Source organism: Trachurus trachurus (assembly GCF_905171665.1).
Source record: "Trachurus trachurus genome assembly, chromosome: 1".
NCBI lineage: Eukaryota > Metazoa > Chordata > Actinopteri > Carangiformes > Carangidae > Trachurus > Trachurus trachurus.
Genome location: NC_139891.1, coordinates 22236651 through 22254053, shown reverse-complemented (window position 1 = coordinate 22254053; position 17403 = coordinate 22236651). Strand labels below are relative to the sequence as shown.

Sequence of the window (17403 nt, the reverse complement as noted above, 5' to 3'; positions counted from 1 at the left end):
TATGGAGTCGTATCAGACTGGCAACTTAATAGCCTCCTGCATCTATGCCAGGCATTTTAACTGACTCGACAGGATTTTTATGTCCTTCCAGTTCTGCCAATCTTTTTTTTCTAAAGAACATTAGAGGTCTATAAAACCTCTCAGAAATGGCTTGCTTGTTTTTAAATGCATGTAACGAATGGATCATAGGCAAATTATAACAAGGCTATTATCCTAATGTGCAAAACTTGGAAAATAACTGGAGGTGTGGTAACATGTCTGGAAATCTCACCATGTGTCCCCTAAGATCACTGACCTAGAGGGGACTTTTTCCCATTTAATATTGATGGGTAATTTTTCTGAGGAGGAGTTGTGCGCTTGGTTTACTCCTAGAAATTCCTACAATTTTGTTTGGACACAAGTTTTTCAGAATATGTTTATTTTAAAACAGACATTTTTTCAACCCAAACATTACTGTGGAAACATAGAAAAACTTTTAAAATAAAGTATACAATTTCCAAAACATTTCTTCCTGAAATATAAATATATTTTACTGTATTATACAGCATTAAATCAGTGATCTGATTCAGTTCAGTTGAAGGCACCACGGTCCACATAAGGATAGGCCAGAAATTCCCCCAGCTTGTTGCCATCAGCGTCGTAGTGAAGCATGCGGAAACACTTGTCACAGAACAGACACGGGTCACTTGGAGCGAACTGGTCGTTGGTGGTAAACCATCTGCAAATAGATGTAATCAGTTTTTTAAAGTTTGGAAATCTGCTGTATTGTTTAGGGTCAACTCTTTTTTTTTTAATACACACCTTCCAATGAAGACGTGGCAAACTGAACACTTCTGGGTGGTGATCCTATGCTTGTGAATGAGAAGTGGGTACAGCGTCTTGTCCAGGCAGTCGTTCCTGTGGGCGAGTCTGCAACGTGCAAGAAGAGAGGAGGGTTGGTAGGTTGGGGGGGGCAGGAGACGTTTCTTACGTGATTGCCAGTGATGCAAGCATAGAGATGTCTCACATTTGTGACATTAAGAGCTGCATTCATGTGTGGTTACCCTGCTCACATCTAACAATAAATTGGCTCATTGACATTTACGCATCTTTTAGTCTTGTGAAAGCAAATTAGCAAAAAAAAAAAAAAAAGGTCTTATGAGAGCAGTCAAATCGCAGGACAAGGAGGTGCTTTCTTTCAAAAGCTCGTATTGATTCAGCAAGAAGAGACTCCACAAGTGTCACAGGCAAATCCCAAGAAATCACGACTTGTCGTAGTAAGAGGAGTATGGTTTATTAAGGTACAGGGTTTGATTAGATTTGATGAGAGCATTTTCCACACAAGCACACATGCTCCTCACTCAAAACAAACACCTAATTCATGATTAGTTGCAATGAGCTGGAATGATCCTGATCTCTGCACCGGTATTTTAAGGGTTCAGATTTGTTCTTTACTGACAGAACTTTAACTACTAAGACTCACAGACCAACAGAATATCCAACCATAGATCACTACAGTACGCTGTGCTTTCTAACTAACCTGGTTGCTGCACTTGGCAGTCAATTCAGTACTGAGGCAACAAATGATGCTAATTTGTTATTGAACACTTTTGGAAATCTGGGAGCTTCTACATCTATCTCCATATTTTTTTTTTTAAAGTGACATCAATTAAATGAATGACAATGAACATATAAAATGCAAATGCTGAGCCTTAATGAAAACAGTTCAGTTAAGTAGTCAGTTTTGTTGAGCAGAAAACAGAGTCTGTCTGACTTCTAATGAGTTTTCCTGTCACTTATTTCTATTTAGTATTTGGAATCTCATCTTTTCCAATTTGTAAAACTCTCTCCAAGGAGCTGGATTTTGAAAAGCAGCTGTATTGGAGAACTGAACATCTGCGGAGGAGGAAGAAGGAGAAAGAGGTGTCACAGCACTCACCTGACATCTGTGATGATGACGAGATGTTCGCAGTCTCCCTGGTGACAGTAGAGGTACGGGAAGCCCACTTTCACCTTCAGATCCACAAACCTTGTGTCCTCCATCTTGGCTTGGGTGTAGGGTGGGAAGTTGTGGGCCTTTGCCCATTCAATCGTAGTCCTGCATTACAAACACAAGGAAACAGTACTTTTTGAAGAGAGAGAGACTTTGTCATTGCATACTACTATGCAATGAAATTAGTTTTTACTACTTAGCATCACAAAAAAATACCAATAACACTATAAACATTATAAACAGTGGATCAATAAAGGAGAAGCTAAAACCCATTGAGTGCAATTAACGGGGACACAAGTCTTTCAATAATGCGCTCAGCCCTGGGGAAGAAGCTGTTTTTCAGCGTGTTCAGCCTTGCCCTTTTGACCCTTAACCTGCCAGAGGGAAGGGTGTCAAAAAGGCAGTGGGCAGGGTGAGGGAGTGGTCTCTGTCCAGAGGCTGGTTGGAGTGGATGTCTTCCAGGCTTGGGAGATGGGCGCCTGTTATCCTTTGGGTTATGTTGAGAATGTACCGCAGATATTTTCTCTCCTCTGTGGTGCAGCTCGAGAACCACACAGTTCACCCACATGTCAGGACACTCTCCATCTATAGAAGTTCATGAGGAGTTACTGAGGGAGCCCAACTCATCTTAGTGTTTTCAGGAAAATGAGCCACTGCTGTGTCATCTGGGAACTTGAATATGGGGTTTGAGTTATGAGTAGTAATGCTTTCATGGGTGAAGAGTGAATAGTGGATGGCACCTTCATGCAGCTTACTCATGGGTGTAGCTACCAGAGATGGGGACTCGAGTTTGCGACTCGAACTTGAGTTGCACTTAAGTCGCACCCACAGAGACTTCAGACTTGACTTGGACTCGTGCCCAAAAGACTTCAGACTTGACTTGGACTCGTGTTTTGAGACTCGTGAACAATCATTATTTTTTTGGCTCGTGCCTCCCTCCTGACAGGACGACCGACGATCTTTTTTTTTTTTTTTTTTTTAAACACACCACTAGCGGAGCAGCGCCACATGGCCGGTAACGTTATTCAGAAGGTTAGATCTTCATACTGAACTCCTACAGAGTGCAGCAAGACACCAGGCTAAAGAGAGAGGAACAGCAGAGCTCCTCTGACAGCGCAGTCAGCTGTGGGTGAGTGACAGGTGACTGTGAACTGGCTTTTTTCTTTTCTTTAAATAGCGGCACCGTCCGTAGCCTACATGTGAGGCACAACGTCTGTTTGTTGTCAGACCTTCTTTCACGAGGACTAGCTGCTGCACAACTGGCACATATCAGGCTACTGTAGGCTAAATCCTCCTGTTTATTTATGTTTTTGCTGCGCAATATGACTGAAGGCCCGTATGGAAGTCTGGACGTGTCGACATGCTGTTGACTGAGCTAATTAAAAAAATAAAAACAACAACAACCAGTTCTTCTCTCAGAAACATGCGGTTCCAGAAAGGTTTTGTTGCACATAAAGATGTGAGCTATACCATCCAGATCTAATTACCTATAATTAACAGCCTAAATCATTTTCCATGTTGTTCATCTGGGTTTTCTGAATTCAACAAAGCAAAAAAAAGAGAAAAAGGCCAGTGCAGAGGGGCAGAGCAGCCTTGATTCTTTCTTGACTCAGAATACAGTTTCCTTTAAAGTCCCACTCCCGCGACCCTTTTCGGTCATTTTAAAACCAGCTCATTAGCAATGCACATTAGGAATGCACCTCTGGAGGGTAGGCGGAGACTGCTCTGCTCTGCACCATAGACTGTAAAAAGAATGGACGTAGCGTCCGTGACGTCACCCATTGGTTTGGAGGAGTCTGTTTTGTGCCGCTACTACGGGGGTTTGAACCGCGCCATGTTGGATTCTACTTTCCATATTTGGAGCGGTGCGGCCGTTGGCCGGCCGAGGGCCCGCCCACTGGCCTCGTAACAGCGGTCGCCGGACCTGTCACTCAACGGTTCTGCTCCCTAATTGGCCAGAACTTTAAACCTAATAATAGTAAAACGGTAGAGTTTTAAAAAAAATTCACCCCCCTCAGAGTGTGTGCGGGGGTAGAAACTATCGATTGAGACCAAAAAAATAAAATGTACCAGGCTGTAAATATGTTTTTTTAAGCTGTAAAATCGGCTATTTTAACATGGGGCTCAATTGGAGTTGCTCCCTTCTGGAGCCAGCCCCCAGAGGAAGCCGAGGGGATTGCAGTTTTTTGAATGCGGAAGTGAGCTTCACTTCTCAGACCGACAACTGCCCCCTTGCTCTGCACCCGCCCAGCCACCTCCTCGCACCCCACCCCCCGCTTGTTGACAGCTGGACATTGTACAATTACAGATTCAGCGCGTTTAGCGTAAAACTCCACACTGGGATTCGATCCCAGACTGGAACATAGTCCTTGCTCATGGTGCAAGCTGCTCTACCAGGTGAGCTATACCTGTTATACCTTGACAGCTACACCGAGCTGTCCAGCCTTTCACCTCTGAGCCAGATGCAGAGCGGGGCGGGAGCTTGTAGCACTAGTGCCCTCCCCTGGAGCTGTGACACGTCAGCTCCAGTCTCCCTGAAACTGCCAGTTTGCGTCTGCCATTGGTTCACAGCAGTTTGAAGGCAGAAAAACTCAGAAATGCAATTTTGCACTTCCTTTTCTGCTGATATGTCCTCTAACACAAGAAAAATGCCACAGGAACATGTGAAAAGCTCAAAAAACACGATTTTCACGGGAGTGGGTCTTTAAAGGAAAGCTTTCATTGTGTGTTTTCTTCATATTGCATTGCAATATCCTGTTTAAAGTGATCATATAATAAACAACTAATCAATACTGTATAGATAAAGGAGTGATAATAACCTACAGTAAATGCTTTGAATCTCTTAGATATAGCTGTGCAGTATCCTTAGTAGACCGGATAGCAGCAGATGATAGAAGGGTCATTACAACCAGAAGAGACAGGAGACTTTTATTTTTTAGAGACTTGAGACTTGACTTGGACTTGTGACCAAAGACTTGAGACTTGATGAAGTCTCACCCCTCAAAGACTTGAGACTTTACTCGGACTCGTGACCAAAGACTTGAGACTTGACTTGGACTTGCAAAAAAAGACTTGTGAACATCTCTGGTAGCTACATACGTATATCGAAACATCGTGGTAATTCCTGGGGTTCCTAGAAAGGTCTACACTTCAGCAGCAGTCGCTCCATGTCTGCACAACAGTGTCTCCCAATGACAGTATCATCCGTACACCACTTGTTGTTTACGAACACACACACCCGTCCTCCTCTTGTCTTACCAGACTGTGTGCAGTCTACTGTGGTCCAACCACCACCAAAGCTGTGTTCGGATGTTTTAGTTTAGCCATGTCTCTGATAGGATCGTGACACAGCTGGTGATCGGTAGCCCGGAGTCTCATTTTATCCAGAGAGTGTGCATTTGCAAGAAAAATCACTATGCTTATGTGTTGCCTGACGTAGCCTGACCCGGCTCCCAGCCCTTTTCCCCAGTTTCTACTTCCTCGTCTTCCTTGGCCTGTGGGCCCCTCCCAATATGCACACTCGATCACACTTGGGCACTTGGCGTGCGCGTTCATGGCCTTAGTGTCAGTGCGCAAGTGTGTCCCATTTCTCCAACGACCGAAAGTGCAGCTCGCTTGATTTGCAATTTACCCACACTTACGGTAAGACCGCATCGGAGTGGTATTTGGCCAAGTATAAATCCCACAATGCACCACGGTGAAGTCCGCCGTCACCGGGAGCCATAAGCCACGTTAGGAAATGCGATTGAATTAATTTCAATAAAATGAAATTAACTTTCTATCTCATAATTATGACTTTTTAATGTCATATTTTATATTATTCATCATGCTCTGTTCATGTTTTTATTTTATTTTTTTCATTTTTCTTGTTTGTTTTATTTCCTTCCGGAGTTGGGCTTACACATTTATGATTTGAATCTTGCGCATACAGACACTTTTGGAGTAGATGAGACTGTGATCCAGCAGCACTGTTTATTAAAACTGTTGCTTTTCTGTGCTGTGTGTGCTTGTGTGTGTTAGCTGTGCTAGTGTGCGCAATGGCACAGGCTGCACTTGTCAATTATGTCCCGAATGCTTTTAAATATCCCCCCACGCACTTGGCCACTTAAGACATGCTTGCACACTATATGCAAATATACGTTCTGCCAGCAAAACGTCACCAAAGTGTGTGCGTAACCAAGCGCACTGAGCCAAGGGTGGAGAAATGGTACAGGCCCTATGTCTTCTTCCTGCAGCTCAGATTAACCCTGGACACCTTTGAAGACATCTTGTCAAAGTGTTGATGTCGTACATCACATTAAATTGCATTCCTGGTAGTTTCATGGTCATCTATTTAAAATATCTCAAGAGACTGAAGAGAGAACTGGATGGATGACTCTAGGGAATGAAGAGCAATATGCCTGAGAGCATTTTTGACTGTGTGTGGTAACATCACCTTATGAACAACTCTTTCCTGACACACACTTTTAGAGTATTTCAAGTGTGAGAATAAAAGCAGATCAAGTGCAATGTTCTGCTCCAAATTTTTCCAACCACTGTCTATGGTGCGGTTATGAGTATAATAAGAACAGGAATCACAAGGAGTCAATAAATATATCCATTCAAACACAGATCAGGAGCTGAATTTAAGAGCTTCCATTTTAACAGTAGTATCACGGCGACATTCAAACAAGGATTTCACTATTCCTCTGTTACATAAGAACTCCTGAAATACATTTCTTGACCTGGTGTCTGTGTGAATCAATTTGCTGTGCTCAGCTCTACGATAAAATTAAGTTTTACCCATAGAGGGAGGACTAACTGGACTGTGGCAGAGGAAATCAGTTGAGTATGTTGTCCTTCAGGATGGAGATGAACCCGAGATGAATATTAATGCCAGGTCTGAATGTGGCCTACATGTTCTCATCAAGAAGGAATATGTTTTATTATTTGGGGAAAGGTTGCAGATTAAGGGACTTGAGAAACCTTTGATTTATCTTTTGGCAGGTGAACCTGTTCATAGTGCAGTCCTAGATGGGGCTTGGGAAGGGTCGAGGCTGAGGATGAGGAGCATATTTATGATTTTTATGGCTCATTATTTAGGGAAAGTTCTACAACAAATTATGAATGTGTGCCAAGGGGGCAGTTGTCGGTCTGAGAAGTGAAGCTCACTTCCGCGTTCAAAAAACTGCAATCCCCTCGGCTTCCTCTGGGGGCTGGTGTCAGAAGGGAGCATTCTCCATAGACCCCCATGTTAAAATCGCCGACTTTACATCCTCAATAAACACGATCCGCGAGCGGATCGATCAATCGTCGGGGGGGGGGGGTTCGGCGCACCGTATTAAGTTTCGCCACGAGCGCTGCTGTTATGCATGCGCGCTTCTCTGTGGTGTGTGTGTGTGAGGATGCGGAGATGAATGAAGGCGCTCGTCCGACGGGGTGGGGTGGGGGGGTGGGGGCGACGGCGAATATCGCTACATTTTTATTTTTTTTAAGACGTTAGTTTAGGCGGCAGCTCATTGTTGTTAAGGCGGCCGCCTTAACAAGAAAGCGCTGCGGGAAACCCTGGACTCCCCAAAACCAATGGGTGACGTCACGGATGCTACGTCCATTCTTTTTACAGTCTATGATGTGTGCATTACTGTTCATACTACTTACCATGTCATTCTTTCTCTTACTTTATGCATTATATTTCTTGTACTACTATTTTTTATATCCTGATGATTGAATTGATACCATTAATACACTGAACTAACTCATAAATTGTATTGTAATTGTAAGCTGCTGCTTCACAATAAAATCCAGGCAATAAGTGATCAAGAGATCAAACTCACGTGCTGATGTCTCGACACTCTGAGAATCGCATGTCATTGTAGAAAACACCCTCGAAGAAGAAGAAAGCTGACTTGTAATGATCCTGAAAACAAACCACATAAGAAAAATTAATTTCTTAGCCGGATAAATTAAATGATTATGATAAAAGGCCCTTTATCAGGGTGTGACAATATGATTACATTCAGATTTAGCTTAAAGTTAAGTCCATGTGTGCTGCTTACTCTGCTGATGAAATCTGGAGCCATGTCCGGCGTGTTGCTGAATTCGCCGCACACTTGCAAATCGCTGACACAGCAAATGGCGTCCCTGAGCTCCGCCAAGGTGTGCGAGCCTGTCATGCGCAGAGACATGTGGGGTCTGACTTGGTGAAACTGAGGGGAAATGGACGAAGAATTGTCAGTACAATGGAGAGAAACCTTCAAGAAACAATTTCGGTAAAGAAAGGAGAGTTTCAGGGAAAAAGAACAAGTTGAAGCTCACTTTCTCATAGACGGCTGGATAGTAGACGTTGATGGTTAGAATGACTTCTCCTTCCGGGACTGTGTTAGTCTTTTTTTCTGGTTCTCTGCCTACAGTTAAACGCTCCTGCAAATCCATCAGAGAACCAAGCCTTACATATTATACGTGAACATTTGTGATACAAATGTTCAGGATGATGTGACTGACGACTAAGAGCTTTTCAGAAACACTCCAGTGGACTCACCAGTTCATCTGCGTAGAGGTCGTGTCTGTTGTTGGGGGATTTCAGAGACTCTCTGTGATCTTGTTTCTTTTTTCTTTGTCTGCTCAAAAAATATCACAGAGCAGGGAATGTGAATATGTTTACATGCTGTTGGTTTATCCAGGACAGAAAATACAGTGAACCGTGACAGTTGATACAGATTCATACATTAGTGTTTTAAGCTTCGGGTCTGGAGGTACAACTTGAACGTCAGGCTGTTCATTCTCAGGATGGCAACGGAGTGAATCAACACTGGAAAAAGAGAAATAAAAGTTGGTAAAGATAAGACAAAATACAAACAAAAACATTTAACACAGTGACAAAATAAATGGTTTCTGTGCACATGATATAATAAAGTGGATACATTAAAGATGCACATTTGGCAGTGTTTCTATTGGCCTTCTGTGTCCTGATGGCCATTATACAGTACCAGTCAGAAATTGAGACACACTTCCCTGAAATGTGTCCAACCTTTTGACTGGTGTCATTGGTTGCCATTATAGTATGCATTTTTACTATCACTTAAGCCTAAAAGTAATTATTGAAAAAAGGCCCAATTTCCCTACAGATATCACTGCCAATAACTGAATTAACAAGGGCGGCAACTTACCATTATTGCCATTACTGATTAATTGGTTGATTATTTGATTATTCTTTACACAACTTATGCAGACTCATATTGTTATTATCATTTCTCCAAATTGTTGCAGCTCAACAATTAAGATGCTTTGCCTTTGTCATCAAACATGTTGAACAGCTTTTCTTCACAACTCCTGTCCTATAAATACCAAAACTCAGCTCATGAAGGAGAAACTGTCTAGGAAGAAAAAACTAATTAATCACCTCTTTTTATTATCATACCCACGTGCTCACTACAGTTGTGTGTTGTTTCTGTATTATTGCATATTGCTTAACTGGTGTGGGTATCTCTGGTTTTGAGTGGTGCTGTAGAAATACGGTTTACTTATTCAATTGACATATTTTAAGGATTGTTTTCCATATAATAAATAGATTTGCATATCCCTATGATAGGCTATACCCGGGGGATGTGCTTCACTCAGGACCAAACACAGTCATGGTTCAAGTGTAGTATCAGGAAAACAATCATTAAAATGTTAGTTGTATTGTTCTCTTTTCACCCTGGTGCGAAGCCGAAGTAAAGTGAAGGCTCAAATTAAACAAATGTGATACACTGTTGGACGTCTGACCGCTGTAAGACGTTACTAAACGTCGGGTGGACGTTATTTGTGGATACCTGCAGACGGACTTCAGTTCAGCCATGGTCTCCGCACTGACCGCCATTTCTTTAGCAAAGTTAGCGTCAAAGGCGTCGCCGTCCTCCCGCTGGTAGGAGACGTCCGCCGCCTCCAGTCTGCTCAGCCACTCGTCTCTGAACGAGCCGATGTGAAAAACGGTGGTGTTCACATCGGCGTATTCATAATCTGGGATGTTGTTGCTGTTGCTGCTCGTAGAGGGTCGCGACGCCGCCATGGTGCTCGCTGAATGACGTAGCTAGCACGCGACGCGTTGGCTTATGGGTAATGTAGTTTTGGAGCGTGGTCCTGAAGGAAACTGAAATACACAAATACACAATGTGTTTGTTATTATTACTTTGGATTAAAGCGGCATAGAAATTATATGGGGATGGGGATTTTCTTCTATTTAATTATCAACAGAAAAAAAATACAGATTTCTCAATTTTAGTTCTAAATGTAGCTCCATGATGGGTTCAATAATCATTGGATCCCTTTTTAAATTGGGGAGTAGCTAATGCAATAGAAATAAACCTTGTCCTCACATTTATATAGGCTATTTAATGACTCAAAGAAATCTATGAATCTATAATATATGTGTGGATGTGTTGATACATCTTCTATGATGCTGTTGCTCTGTGGGTTGAAAGGAACAATGTTAAAATCAGGGTTAAAACTAAAAGTGCATTAAAACATTGTCAACCAAATACATTTTGAATGCCCGTACTTAACAGTAGGAGACTATATACTGGAATTTCTTTTACCAGTCTATTTGACCTGTTATAAGCAATGTCTGCTGCATGGGCAGATTTTTTTCTTTAAAAGGCTTTAAATGCCCTATGCAAGATCATTTTAGTAGAAACAGGAAAGACATTTCAAGGAGTAGAGTGCAGAGCTGCAGGAGAAATGACAAAAACCACCCTGAAGAATTAGTTATACAGAGATATCACATGCATGCAGCAGATAGCCAGAAATGGTAACCAATTCTGAGTAAATCACCCCTTGTGCCGTCATAGTCATGTTAAAGCCATGCTATTTCATTTCACTTCACAACTACTGTTCAGCTACTCCAGTACTTCACCAAACACATGAACTGGTTTAATATCTTAAACACAAAAACATATTCTAGAATAATAAAATGCAGCACGTTGTTACAGAATAAAACAATGGTTTCCCAAATTTAGAGTTGAAAAATGTAGGCTAACTGTTCAAGACCAAAAGGTTATTAAATCATCCCAATATTTTACAAAAAGTGATCCAAAGAATAAAACATAATTTGAACGTTTCACACAAAATTCACATTATTATGAGGTTAGGCTACCTAATATGCGAACGTGCTATAGCCTACCTGTCCACCAGGTGTGGTCCTGGTCCCTGAGCACCTCCACTCATCATCACGTGCCTCCGCAGCTGCAGCTCATTAGTTCCCAGGCGTGAAGAAGTCGGTTTACAACACCATTTACGGTCATTTAGGCAAGTTCACTTTATTTGCTTGTCAGTTAGCCTAAATATGCACTATTTTTGTGTCGTTTATAGGGACAACATTTCGACATAATAGGCTACTCGTTGTAGTTTCTGCTCATAAAGTCCGGGACCTGACAAATCTTAACAAATTTTAGTCAAATCGTTAGGTTATGTAACAGTTTTACAATGCTCAGTGACACGGCTACACATCCATCCATCCATGTCCAGTAATTACTAGCTACACCACCAGTTTTAGGGTCGAGGGCGGAGGGTTGAGGGTGGTGCAGGTACTACCCTCCAGACAAGTCGTGACGTGCTACATCAAAGGGCCTGATAGGGAGCTAGGCCACCACAGCCTGGGGACGAATTTGTGAACTGCCTTCGTAAATTGAAGCCACTCCCGGATCTTTAGCTGATAAATATCAAGGGAGATCAATTCCTTTTGACTGAGACAAACGGAGAGAGCGACATCATTGCAAACCTTAATCCTCCAACTTCTTGTCATCTAACTCAACATCCAATGGATACGACGGAAAATTCAATGCAACAGGTAGGGTTTCTTTTATGACCATCTCTCTGCATGTGCATAATGACCAGATTTAGTTTAGATTTCATTGTTTTTATTTTTAATACAACTAGGCTATTTTTTTGGTACACTTTTTACATGGTCTTTTTTTGTCTTTTCATCTTGTTTTATTGGGGGAGAAATAAATGTTATCAGTGCAGCAGAACTTGTTTTCGTTTTACAGAGAGAGAGAGACACCGATATGTAGCATAACAAGTAATAATAATAATAAGTAACTGTAGTGTATTATCCACCTGAGCTTTTTGCTTTAATATCTTGAATTAGGCTATCTTATGTTTTTTATGGTGTTTTCTTAGCCTAAAAGTCAAGGGATAGGTCAGAGGTAATTCACCATTTGGATAGGAACTTCATTTGTGATAAGTAACAGTTAATAGTTAAATGGAATAAATATAAATAAATTTAGATGTTACAAGAGAGAAAAGGCACATGCATACATTTACAGCAAGATGTTTAGATTAGGTGTCTAGTAGTAGTGTGGAATGTACCCTGAGAAATGTGTTTCTTGTCATTTACCCATCTCTGTGGGTCATAGTTTTGGGGGATAGGCCTACTTGACACTGTATCTATGTTTAAGTTAGCTTGGTCAAGAGGTTAAATGTCAGAAGGTTATAGGTTAGATTCTGTTTTTAGATCCGTCTTTGTCTGACCATCCTGGTCAGTTATCCTTCTGTGGGAGAAGGTGGAGTTTTAGAAAACGTATATAAGGTTTAGGGTTTAGGCCAAGAGAGAGAGATCTCATATTGGACCAGAGATGCTCCACGATTCGGCATTTTTGTACACTGTTCTTCTTCTTGTAATAAACTCTTTTTGAATGCAAGAAAAGACGTTGTCGGCGGTGATCCCTTCTTTTCATCAACACATCAATATACCACATAACAAACAGGTTTTGGCAGATTTAATGGACCGTGTAGTTAATATTATGCAAAGTTTAAAATCACAAGAGTCCAATTTCCTTTTCCCAACTTAAATTTTTAATACAAATAATAAAGTTAACTTTAAAAAAATCTGAAAAATTTAAAATATCTTTATTTATTCTGTCCTTTCTCAGGTGGAACTAAACAATCCCAGTGCGGATGCAGTGTAAGTATTAGCCTATAAAAGTTCTGTTTTTTAATGTTTTTGTTTTCAAACAGGCATTTCTGTATACAAAGGGGAGGCTGCGGGGGTATTTATGTAGCCTATGTTCAGTATTTTAATGTCTTACATTTCAAATTCAGTTACACATGATGGGGAAAACGGAGAGTCCAGTAGGATTGGGGCATGTGAAATCTATTCATTGTAATACGGTTCACACACACTAGAGGCCGGTAGAGATGTATTTGTGATATCCTGCTTCTTATCCTTTCTTCAAACCTGTATTGATCTCAATTGGCTTACTCCAGTAAATTTGTAGTGTGACAGTGTGAGTGACATTCCCTACTCCCAAATGTTTTTGCATGACTCTGCCATCACATTTACAGACATGTTGGGATGTAGATACCTTACATTAAATTGACAATCTTTCCTTCAGAACACCTTCAATGGATCTTGAAACTGCACTGAAGCAATGCTCCCACGCCCTAGAACTTTTCCTGAACAACAAGTTTGCTGATGCCCTGGCTTTTCTAAAACCCTGGTTAGTACTGACACTCGGGATTAATTAAAGGCATTTGAACTACTTTCCTAATCATTTAATTCACTTAAATCAGTCAGTGTGCATTAAATCATTGCATTTGCCCCCCCTCAGGAAGAGTCAGAGCATGTACCACGCAATGGGCTACAGCAGCATCTTGGTGATGCAGGCAGGAATGACCTTTGAACCAAAGGACATGGATGCTGCCATGACGGCACTGAGAGAGTCTCTGCAGACATGCCAGACGTATGTTGAAATGGATCAATCATCTCAAAAAAATGTCAAGATAGGCTCTTATACAGTGACACTTGAATTCATAGATTGTTTTCTCAGAAGAATAGAGACTCTGTCCTGCTACTTCTCACATGGTCTCTGATAAATTGCCTCCATCAACTGTGTATTTCTTAACATCACAAGGTTTCGGAGGAAAGTTGGTCTAATGGAGACTCTGACCAGCCTATGGAGTAGACAACCAGCTGAAAGTCTGACAGAGGGTGAGCCATCTACTAAATCTTCTGATGTATTTGCTTATAATACTTTTCACAAATATTATCTCCTTCACTTATTTTCTTTAACCCAATATGTGACAATAATTGTGATTAACAGAGGAGATGCACGCAGAGCTGTGCTATGCTGAGGTTCTCCTGCAGAAGGCGGCTCTCACCTTCCTGGATGAGAGTATAATCGGCTTCATCAAAGGAGGGATGAGAATCCGAAACAGTTATCAGATTTACAAGTGAGGAGCTTGGTGGCAGGAAGGGCGGGGGGTGATGGTCAACATGATGATAAGATACAAATAAAACATTATCATATTGATGTGAATTTTAAAATGTCTTCTCTCCAACCAGGGATTGCCAGGTGCTGGCAAATGCTGCAGAGGACTCAGAAAAACAGAAGAGTACATACATTCATTTTCGGGGTGGCGTCAGCATGGGCATTGGATCGTTTAATCTTGTAAGAACTATAGAAAACATGTATTCAAGCAAAAAGTACTCAGAATTTGAATGTGCACTGTGATAGAAGACGTAAAACACTATTTCTTAACTTTACATTTAATTTCCGCCCCCAGATGCTGTCTCTGCTTCCATCCAGAGTCCTCAGACTGATGGAGTTTTTAGGTTTCTCAGGAGACAGGGTAGGCCTTCTGAACCCATGTCTTATCATAATTCAGTAGATAAATAGTCAGTAAAATAATTATTCTCTAATTATCTTACAGGAGGTGGGCTTGTCAGAGCTGAGAGAGGGAGCAGCCGGCAACAGCCTTCGCTCTATCCTCAGCACCCTGACGCTGCTGATGTTCCACCTCTACATCACAGTCATACTCGGTGAGCACGCTGTAGCCTACTGTGGGCTGCAGTTTCTTACAGAGTTTGATGCCTAATTTATTAATTGGGATATTTTAATTGTTTTAATGTTTCTTTCCCAAGGTACTGGTGATGGAAACCTTGCTGAAGCTGAAGCTCTGCTGAAACCCTACACTGAAAGGTTCCCTAACGTGGGTGGTTTGTTTCGCTGATTCTGATCTACTGCATATATTGTATTTTAATGCCTCACTCAGTGAAATGGCATTATGTTGTATTAAATTATGTGTATTTTGTTCATAGGGTGCCCTCATGCTCTTCTACAATGCAAGAATTGCTTTGCTTAAAGGAAACTTCACATTTGTGAGTACTGGTAACATCTAATACTTCAAAACAAATTTAACTGAATGTGTGCTGTCTCAGTCTTTTTGTTGTTGCAACCAGAGAGAGAGAGTTAAGTGTGTGTTTCTGTGCAGGCCCAGGACAAGTACTTGGCATGTATCGCTGCTCAGCAAGAGTGGCGTCAGATTCACCACCTGTGTTACTGGGAGCTGATGTGGGCGTATTCCTTTGAACAAAACTGGAAGGAGGCTTATCGATATGCTGACCATCTCTGTAAGGAGAGCAAGTGGTCTCAGGTAGGCTACTGTACCTAATATATCCTTTTACACATATGCCTTGTGATCAAATTATCTAATGTCTTCTCATCATCTTTGCGTTTCATTCTTAAAAGAGTGTTTGCTCCTTTCTTTCAGGCCACCTATGTGTTCCAGAAAGCTGCCATCTTGAGTATGCTCCCAGAGGAAGAAGTGACTAAAATGGGAGAAAATGTGGTGGAACTATTCAGGTGTGCTAGTGAGAAGGACAATAAATTATCCCTACAATTGGGTAGTGTATTAACCAATGCAATGCATTAATGGTGAAACGTGTTGGTTTGCAGGCAGGTGGACGGCCTCAGACTCAGAATCGCAGGGAAATCGATTCCAACAGAGAAGTTTGCAGCAAGGAAGGCGCAACGATACTCTTCTGCCAACCCGGTGAAATTAGTCGTCCCTGCTTTGGTGAGAGCATGATGTACAGGCTTTTTTTTTTTTTTTTACATTGATTTGACAAATCATGAGAATATAACTCATGTTGTTGTCACAGGAAATGATGTACGTGTGGAACGGCTTCACAGTAGTTGGCAAACGACCTGAGCTGACTCAAAACATTTTGACCACCTTGGAAAAAGCAGAAGAGCAGCTCAGAAATGATCCAAGTAAGATATCCAACAGAGCTTGAGAAACACTTGTGTGTAAAAAAAAAAGTAAAGTATCTCTATTACAAAAATTAAACTAACAATATTTTTTTAATGTGTAGACCCATCCGAGTATCACCTGGATGACCAGTGTGTTGTCCTGCTGCTGAAGGGCTTGTGTCTAAGAGAGTTAGGCCGTCTGGTCCAGGCTGAGCTCTGCTTCAACAATGTCATTTCCAGGTGAGCTCATCCCAGAGCACAACACTGGAGAGAATTTGATCCAACTACTGCGTTTGCATTGGAAAATTCACTTTTTATAATAGTGTTCATAGTGTTATGAAGGGAACTTAAACTATTTATTTTCCAAGAGCTTGTTGAGTTATTTTTTTTCTAAAGTTTTGAAGATGAATTTCATCATCAAATGAACTCGGTGACATTTTTTTCTTCATTATGCAGTGAAAATGATCTCAAGCATGAAGACTATCTGGTGCCATTTACCATGTATGAGCTGGGCCTATTGCACAAGCAGAAAGGCGACATCAACACAGCCATCACAGTGATTGAAAATGCCAAGTAAGTCCAATTTTTGTTGTGTTTGCTTCCGATATTTAGTGTATTCCACAAAAACATTACAAGACTATTTCATGTTACACAATCATTTTATAGCTGTGACCGGTGTATAAATTGATGTGTATTTATGTACAACTCTACTCTGCACAGTTGCTTTCAAAGCTGAAAAATCCCTAATTGTTTGCACTGGATTGTTTTTATAATCCTTTAATTGGTTTTGGGTGTTTAGATTTCATCTTTTACTGAGCACTATTGGAAATGTGTTTTATTGCCAGTGTGTCCTCTGAAAGGAAAATAATGTGCTAACATGGAAATGCACCCACAAATTGCAAATAGGCCTAACTATTTCTGGAAGTATCCATTATCTGTCTATCTAACCTATTACAAAAATGTGTTAAAATGTGATCTCATCTATAGAATGAACTACAAAGACTACAGCATGGAGTCCAGGCTACACTTCCGGATCCATGCAGCACTGAACACTATGGGATCCTTTGCAGCCAAACTTCCACCTTCTCGCACACCGGCCTAAAGGAAGTCATGGAAGGAAACTCAACAAAGAGGGTAAAACAAAAAACCTGAAACCAAAAAGTGTCCTCAACTCTGTTCACAAAACTGAATATGATTGAGTGCACTTGCGATCCTACAGTTGGGCGTCTAGCAGTCAGCCACTCTTATTTTGGTAACATGGGAGGGCAACTACAGTAGTATACCTAAATCCGATTTCTAAATGAACAAAAATGGTCTAAAATTTAATGTAGAGCAGACACACAGACTTGAGTGGTGAAGCTGTATGACCTGCCTTAAGATGACTATTTCCAGTGAATTATACCAGAGTTTACCAACACCAGAACAACAAAATTGAAAAGGTTT

General features: G+C 41.3%; 2 protein-coding genes across 2 annotated transcripts; one reads left to right on the top strand and one right to left on the bottom strand.

The window, feature by feature from the left end:
- Positions 1-461: 461 nt before the first annotated feature.
- On the bottom strand, positions 462-9998 carry snapc3 (small nuclear RNA activating complex, polypeptide 3; the record flags this gene model as incomplete). Its single annotated transcript, XM_084001787.1, has 9 exons — positions 462-718; positions 802-909; positions 1919-2077; positions 7786-7868; positions 8008-8157; positions 8267-8371; positions 8490-8568; positions 8676-8759; positions 9763-9998. The coding sequence occupies 9 exons, from the start codon at positions 9996-9998 to the stop codon at positions 571-573; spliced, it is 1152 nt and encodes a 383-aa protein (XP_083857913.1). The 3' UTR covers positions 462-570.
- A 3332-nt stretch (positions 9999-13330) lies between these two features.
- LOC311008085 (tetratricopeptide repeat protein 39B-like) lies at positions 13331-17062 on the top strand (the record flags this gene model as incomplete). Its single annotated transcript, XM_084001520.1, has 16 exons — positions 13331-13425; positions 13537-13668; positions 13840-13916; positions 14029-14158; positions 14271-14376; positions 14492-14557; positions 14639-14747; positions 14850-14917; positions 15027-15086; positions 15200-15361; positions 15479-15570; positions 15664-15784; positions 15870-15981; positions 16083-16200; positions 16417-16533; positions 16948-17062. 16 exons carry the CDS (start codon positions 13331-13333, stop codon positions 17060-17062), a joined length of 1680 nt encoding a protein of 559 aa, XP_083857646.1.
- Between the last annotated feature and the right edge of the window lie 341 nt (positions 17063-17403).